Here is a 7987-nt window from a genome sequence, read left to right on the forward strand (position 1 = left end):
CCCCCCCCCCCGACAAAGATCTAGCTAGTTTTTAGTTCTAACCAAAGTGAAGAAGCTGGAAAAGCGAATGTTTGCCATTAATTATGATGCTAAAATTGGTGAAATGCGCATATATATCACACAATGAATACCCAGCCGGGTCTGTACACACCTACGACCTTAGTACAGAACTTCATACATCTGTACAACGTGCATATCTGCTACTGAATCTCTTGAAGTTGCACCACATTATCTGCACGCTACGTATCTGTGGTCATGCACTGAGTGTCAGCGCAGAACATTTCCATAGCACTTCTTATCCTAGCACTGTTCAAGCCAGTGTCTGCCAATCATGTGACACGTCTGCTGAAATCACATGCTCTGCGACATTTCTCAGGTCTATAATTTGATTATGTGGGGCAGTCCTCCCTTTCATCCTGCCATTGGTTCGCCACTACAGAAAACTAAGTAAATCAAGCAGACAGTTCTTTCGCAGCTCCAGTTACAATGCATAGGCCGTCCTCCCTTTCATACTGACATTGTTTCACCAAAACAGAAAAGTAAGCAAGTCAAATCAGAACTGAGTTCTTTCGCGGCTCCAGTTTCCCTGGAAAGGCCGTCTCCATGCCGACATGACATAACAACACCTCATACATCTACCATAGCTGATCAACTGGTATCCTGTAGGCTAGGTGTTCGTTGCATAGTATACTGTCTTTGTGACTCTGTGAGTGTGTGTGTGTGTGTGTGTGTGTGTCTGTGTGTGTGTGTGTGTGTGTGTGTGTGTGTGTGTGTGTGTGTGTGTGTGTGAGTGCGTGTGTGAGCTGAAGACATACATGTACATCTAGACTACCATGTTTACATGGACACTTCAGCAACAATCAATGTAACTACATAGCACATAGCACCCAGCAATAAATACAACTACAGTCGTCCCTCTCTAATCCGGCACCTTTTGCTACGGCGTTTTCTGCTGGATTAACGCGGGTGCTGGATTAAGAAATCCTGCCCTCTGACCCGACCCTACCCAATTGCATGCATGTATCATATGTACGTCAAAACGCAGGGTTTTTCCGTGTCGACCCAAGTATTTGGTGCACGGCTTTATATTCTCAATTGTTCTCCAGGAATATACACAGTGATAAAGTGATAAAGTAAAACAGAGAACATGTTCACATGTACTCTTGCACACACACGCACACACACACACACACACACACACACCTGAAAATTGGCAGGACACTACTCCTTGCTAAAACAAGAAAGTATGGTTGACTGCCGTTGTCTCCTGGACAAGCCTAGCCTGGCCTAGGCCTGGCAAGGAGTGCACCTGTACGGTACGCGATTTACGACTGCCGGATTATAAAATCAAACTACGTGCAGTTTCAACGATTCGTTTCAAAAAGTCACTGCTGGAGGCGGAATTCAAGTGCCGGATTAAGATGTAGGAATTGAACGAAAATAATCGGTTTTGTCAGAAAGTGCCCCGGTTGGCAAGGGTTCCGGATAAACAAGTGCCGGATTAGAGAGGGACGACTGTACCTAGTACTCGGTGTACTAATCTACTGGCAGCAACCGTGGGTCCAGGCAGAACAGTACCAATAAAGGGCACATATGCATACCCTGGTCTACTCCAAGTCAACTCCGTGAGTTATGTGCACAGTGTAAGTTATGTACAAGTGCATGTACTTCGAAGTAGAAGTGCATGATCCTATGAATTTTTCACTGCTTTTTGGATGAATTGGGCAGACTAAGTCCAGGGAATTTTCTAGAATCGCCCCAACCGGTTTTCGACCGGTTGAAATTGTTGGCGACCGGTTGAAAAGTTACAAATCAGTTCCAACCGCCCGTACTTTTCTGTGGGTGAATGGAGCTGCTTATATCTTTGCTACACTCCAGCACCAAGAAATCTTTTAAATTGCTGTCGAGTGCCATATTTGGGTTGTATTTTGAAATTTTTTTCCAGGGGAGACCCCGCACCCCCCCCCCCACTCTTCATTCGAACGGAACCGGTTGGAAATTCGCACTAGAATATACCCTGGAGTCGTATGAAAAGTGGTACGACCATGGTCTTACCGGTCATAAAGTGTGTGATGCCCCTGAGTGTGGCACATAAATAACAATGATCACTGCCCAATCCGGTTGTACTAACTTAACTGCGCACCTTTCTCTCCCGCTGGTGTATTTTGTACTGACTTTGTAGGCACTCATTTCCACGGCGCTCTAATTCTCAGTGGGTTTTACTGTCAGGCTGGGATTTTCCTCGTTAACTCTATGGACGCTCAGTTTTGCCACGCTGAGAAAGGTAGTCCTAATGTACAGGACGCTGTGATGCTTGTGCTGGAATGCTAGCGCTGAAAGGCTCGTGCTGATAAACTTCGAGCATATATTTCCCTTAACTACTTGGTCCGCGTCAGCAATATTGTCGCTTATCTTTCGATAATTTGAACTTAGACTTTGGACATGAACACGTGCACTTGAAGTGATAAAACTTGGTGCGATGGACGGTAAGGTATAGAATGACAACTAGCTGTAAGGAATTTATTGTCCAAGGAAGGGTTCCTACTTTTTTCGGTCCTCTTCGTCGCTGCTCTCGACGCTGGTGACAAATATTTTTGCTCGGGTTCGACTCTCTTTCTTTTGCAAGCTCATCTCTCTTCCTCTCCGCTGCCTGGCTATTTTCTAAACAGAAGTCGATCGTGACGGTCGCCTTCTCTATAGGACTTCTCGTGGGCAGTACGACAGCCTGTGTGGTTCAAATCAGACGCCGTTCTTTGCAAGATTTATTTTGAACGACGACGACGACGCGTACAGTACTTGCAAATCTCCACGACGCGCTGGATACTCCGAGCGTTGAGTAGGAGGTAAGGGAGCTGAGATCTCAGCTTGAGGAGCGATCCCTGAGGTGAGCGATCTCGGCCGTTCAGCAAAATGGAGCTGATTCCGAGTAGCCGATTACTTTCTTGTGGCTTGCGCTGCTCTTGCCTGCACAGCGTAACAAGATAATCTATTTTGATTCAGCGCTGTATCAATCAGAATCACCCACCCGTCGCTCTCGAAATCCACTCGAACTGTAGCTAGACCTTTCAGGTACTAGTAAACTAACTTACTAACCAAAATTGGGATGAAATGGGCTGCCGAGTGAGCTTTGGCGACGTAAAAACAAAGCTGAAAGATAAGCGACAATATCGCTGACGCGGACCAAGTAGGGTTGTGCATTAATGGATGACCATTACATGGACAATACTAACCTTGAACTGTATCTCCTGGTCCTTCTCTCAATGCAATCACACCTTCATCATTCATCATTGATATCCCGGTACCTCCTGTATATGAAAATGAGATCGGAAGAATCACACAGAAATGTCTCTACGATTATTGCTTGGATTGGCGGTACATTTTAAGTTTATTGACATTATGACATTACTAAACAATATTATGCTGGTGATGTCCACAAACATGACAGGCAGGTTTAGGCTCCTTTGCTATGTTATGAAATAGAGTTTGCGACTTCGGCGATCATTTCATCAGAACATGAGCTGCTCCCAACACTGAAGCTAGCGCTTTCCCGCCGACTTTGAAAGTTCAATGGAGTTCTTGTGTGATCTGGATGGCGGTTGTGAGTCAGTCAAGTGTCAAGTCAAGTCACCGGGAGAAAGTGCCATTATGATTAGGTATGGAGGATTTCAATAAAATCCCTCATTTTCCTCACAATGGAAACCAAGGCTAGAACATAACGTATACTAAACAAATTGGAAAACAGCAAATATCATTTAGAACATTTCTGCTAGTATATTTAAAGACAACTATATTTTCATATAACCTTAAGCTGGTATGCACACTAAGACAAAGACCAGCATCATCCATTAACTAGGATTCACCATCATGGACATTCTTTAACTTGCATCACAGTCTTCAAATTGTCACTTACTATCGCTCCGTAAATCAATAGCCAAAGTCAACAGTTGGACAAGACTACTCCCATCACATCCTGCCTCATGGTCGATCTTGATCTGGAAATCTTTATCCAGTCGTTGAGTGAGCTCAGGGTGGTGCAAGTAATGAAAGAGAAGCATAAAGGAGAACACTGGGTACAGTAAAGATATCCCAATTGATGCTTCACAAGAAAGTGGAAGATCACGCACATGACCGGCCGCCTCACATGCCGTTCGATAAGTGCTGATAAACTCTTCAGCCAGGTCGGCTTCTCCAAATACTTCAGTGAGCACTATATCTGGTACAGTCGCTAGTTTGGTGATGATCTGTGGTAAGTTGGTCTTGACAACCCTTGTGAAGAAATCTACAGACAGCGAATAATACACAAGAAAAACAGGACACATTGTTGTAACCACTATGTCTGGTCCAATAGTGTGTTTTTTTCGTGTGTATGTGTGTGTTTGTGTGTGTGTGTGTGTGTGTGTGTGTGTTTGTGTACCGTAAAGTCCGCTGCAAATGCCCACCGCATTGTGCAAGATCTGCTGGCCTGTACGCACTGACCCCATGCACTGTCACTCCCACTGTACGAAAGTGCATCTCACACCGTGGCGCGAAGAGCGCTTTGCTACGGTAAACACTATGATGTCCACTTTCCTGGTTTCAAAGTCTCTTCGGGCACTAGCTACGAGCTAGCTTGTAGTGATTTTATGATGTTGTTTGTTGTATTTCGCAAATCCAAATGGGTTTTCTTCCGAATAACAAGGTAGCAAAGAGCAGAGTATTGCAGGAACCAAATACACTTCTGACGGTGTTTCAAGCCATCATTTCCAAATCACGCAACACACAAAGGCAATGGTTTTTCTCGAGCACTTCAGAGTTTTCAACAAGTTGGTAGCGACGTTGTAGGTGTAGCTTTTGTGACATCTACCCTGTTCGACTTGCAACTGCAATACTGCGACTGGTCAAGTCGTAGAATGACGCTTCGTCAGAACAATTACCGTTCCGTTCTGAAAGCGCAACATCGTCACATTCATGGCACTGCAGAAATTTCATGATTTGAAAACCAAAATAATGGAGAACGAACTTTTAGGAAACTTCACTTCTCAACTCCAAACTCCAAAACGGTCTCTTTACTGCGATTCAAATTCAAATTTACATTTACATTACTGTACACCAAATTTTCGGGCCTGGCCCATCTTCAGGAGAACGAACTACAATAACAAAGACGACCCATTTATCGGATGCAAAGGAAATCCGGACCGAAGTTTTTCTTTGCAGCGAGATAATGACAATCGCTGTTGCACAGGATCCTGGTAAGACATAGGCACTGTGTAGGCATTACAGTCGTTCTTGTACGCATTCGACCTTCATGCCAGTTTTCTACAACTAAAATGACCTGAAAAAGACGAAAATAGTATGGACCCGCTGGGGTGAGCGTTTGCTGCGAAGTGGGCGCTTGCAGCCGACTTTACGTATACACGTATGTGTGTGCGTGTATGTTTGTGTGTGTCACTGTGTGTCCCATATGGTGCAGTCGTATGTGCAGTCGATTTCCAATCGAGAGGTTGCGGGTTCAATTCCCGACGATGATGGTCGCACACGTCCTTCTTCTCTTTCTCATTCTCCTAGCTCTTCTTTCATAATCCTAGGGGCTAGGTGACTACCAACAGCCAGTGTATGCCGGAGTATGTGGTGTGGCGTGTGTCCAAAAAAAATTTAAAAAATAGAAAAATGGAAAAATGAAAAATAGGGATTCACTGGCCAGAATAAACCACTTCAATCAGCTGTGTGGTGGATACCAGGCTTAAATTAGTGGCGGTCAATTCATCAGCCTTGCAAGCTGTTGAATGGTGTAATTCCAGCACAAGTTGCTATGTCTATTAGCTGTTCGCTATCATCGCTTCCGCGATGGGCAGGTCTGAGGTCTGAGGTGTGTGTGTGTGTGTGTGTGTGTCCGGTGTGTGTGTCCGGTGTGTGTGTGTGTGTGTGTGTGTGTGTGCGCGCGCGCGTGCATGTATGCGTGTGTGTGGTACATGGTGATGGTGGTGGTGGTGGTGGTGGTGGTGTGTGTGTGCGTGTGTATGTGTGTGTATGTGTCCCATATGGTGCAGTGGTATGTGCAGCGATTTCCAATCAAGAGGTCGCGGGTTCGATTCCCGACGATTATGGTCACACACGTCTTTCTTCTCTTTCTCAGACTCCTCCTGACTTTTCTTTCATTCTCCTGGGTGGTTACCAACAGCCAGTGCATGCTGGAGTATGGGGTGTGATGTGTGCAGAAAAATATGAAATACCAAAAGTAGGGATTCACTGGCCAGAAAAAGCCACTTCATAGCTGTGTGGTGTAGACCAGGCTGAATAGTGGCGGTCAATTCTTCAGCCTTGCAAGCTGTTGAATGGTGCAATCCCAGCACAAGCCGCTATGGCGTGTAGCATCGCTATCATCGCCTCCGGCGATGGGCGTCCAATGGTCCAATGGTGTGTGTGTGTGTGTGTGTGTGTGTGTGTGTGTGTGTGTGTGTGTGTGTGTGTGTGTGTGTGTCCCATATGGTGCAGTGGCATGTGCAGCGATTTCCAATCGATAGGTTGCGGGTTCGATTCCCGACGATTATGGTCACACACGTCTTTCTTCTCTTTCTCAGACTCTTCCTGACTTTTCTTTCATTCTCCTGGGTGGTTACCAACAGCCAGTGCATGCCGGAGTATGTGGTGTGATGTGTGTGTGGGAAAAAAAAGAAAAAAAAAGAAAAAAGAAAAAGACCAAAAATAGGGATTCACTGACCAGAAAAAGTCACTTCAAATAGCTGTATGGTGTAGACCAGGCTGAATAGTGACGGTCAATTCTTCAGCCTTGCAAGCTGTTGAATGGTGCAATCCCAGCACAAGTAAGTTGCTATGGCTTCTGCCGTAGCATTGCTATCATCGCCTCCGGCGATGGGCGTCAAAGGTCAGGTGTGTGTGTGTGTGTGTGTGTGTGTGTGCGTGCGTGCGTGCGTGCGTGCGTGCGTGTGTGGTGTGTGTGTGTCTGGTGTGTGTCTGGTGTGTGTGTGTGTGTGTGTGTGTGTGTGTGTGTGTGTGTGTGTGTGTGTGTGTGTGTGTGTGTGTGTGTGTGTGTGTGTGTGTGTGTGTGTGTGTGTGTGTGTGCACGTGGTATGAAAAATCCTGGCTGGTCAGTCCCAACAGCCAGTACATGGTGGAATATGTGGTGTGATGTGTGCTGGAAAAAACGAAAACGAAAAAGTCACAGAGGGATTCACTGGCCAGAAACGGCCTCTTCAAATGGCTGTGTGGTGTAGACAAGGCTCAGAATAGTGGCGGTCAATTCTTCAGCCTTGTAAGCTGTTCAATGGTGCAATCCCAGCACAAGTTGCTATGGCTTCTGCTGCAGCATTGCTATCATCGCCTCGGTGATGGGCGTCAAAACTCAAATGGGCAAAAAGGGTGCATGTGGTGTGTGTTTGTGCACGTGGTGTGTGTGTGTGTGTGTGCATGCAGTGTCACCGTGTGTGTGTGTGTGCACGTGGTGTGTGTGTGTGTGCACGTGGTGTGTGTGTGTGTGTGTGTGTGTGTGTGTGTGTGTGTGTGTGTGTGTGTGTGTGTGTGTGTGTGTGTGTGTGTGTGTGTGTGTGTGTGTGTGTGTGCATGTAGTGTCACCGTGTGTGTGTGCACGTGGTGTGGCACAAGCATAGCAAGGCACAGCTGAGCACAAGAGGTTGAGTTGGGCTATATGGTTGCTGGTGTTGAACAACTGGTGTCAATTGATCAGAGCATGGAATGTCATGAGCTATACGTATACCCATATCCACACAGACTGTACATACACTGTATTACCATAACAAAGACTGCATTGACCTGTACACTAGGAAATAATATGCTGTATACAAATAGGTATGTTGTACATGCTGCTGCGTTTGTGTCACTCTGTTGCGGCCTGCTGCTGCGTTTTTGCTGTGTTTTTGTCATCCCTTTGTACTGTTGCTGGGGAAGCCTTAGAGGACTTGTGCGCCTCGCACTACCTCACCCAACACGTCTCCGAACCAACCCGCAAGAACAACACACTGGACTGAGTTAT

The 7987-nt window shown here is 46.0% G+C and overlaps 1 protein-coding gene across 2 annotated transcripts in view; it reads right to left on the reverse strand.

Moving 5' to 3' along the window:
- The window catches only part of LOC135818082 (uncharacterized), a 108539-nt gene that overhangs the window by 46637 nt on the left and 53915 nt on the right, over window positions 1–7987 (reverse strand). Inside the window, exon 1 of one of the 2 annotated variants that reach the window (XM_065331406.1) lies at window positions 3911–4352. The exons of the other annotated variant lie outside the window; for it this stretch is intronic. Within the exon in view, the coding sequence (XP_065187478.1) occupies window positions 3911–4319 (409 nt within the window). The 5' untranslated portion in view covers window positions 4320–4352. Of the gene's footprint in view, window positions 1–3910; window positions 4353–7987 lie in introns of those variants that run through there. 2 annotated transcript variants of the gene reach the window in all.

Source organism: Sycon ciliatum, chromosome 5 (assembly GCF_964019385.1).
Source record: "Sycon ciliatum chromosome 5, ocSycCili1.1, whole genome shotgun sequence".
In the NCBI taxonomy this organism is placed as follows: Eukaryota; Metazoa; Porifera; class Calcarea; order Leucosolenida; family Sycettidae; genus Sycon; species Sycon ciliatum.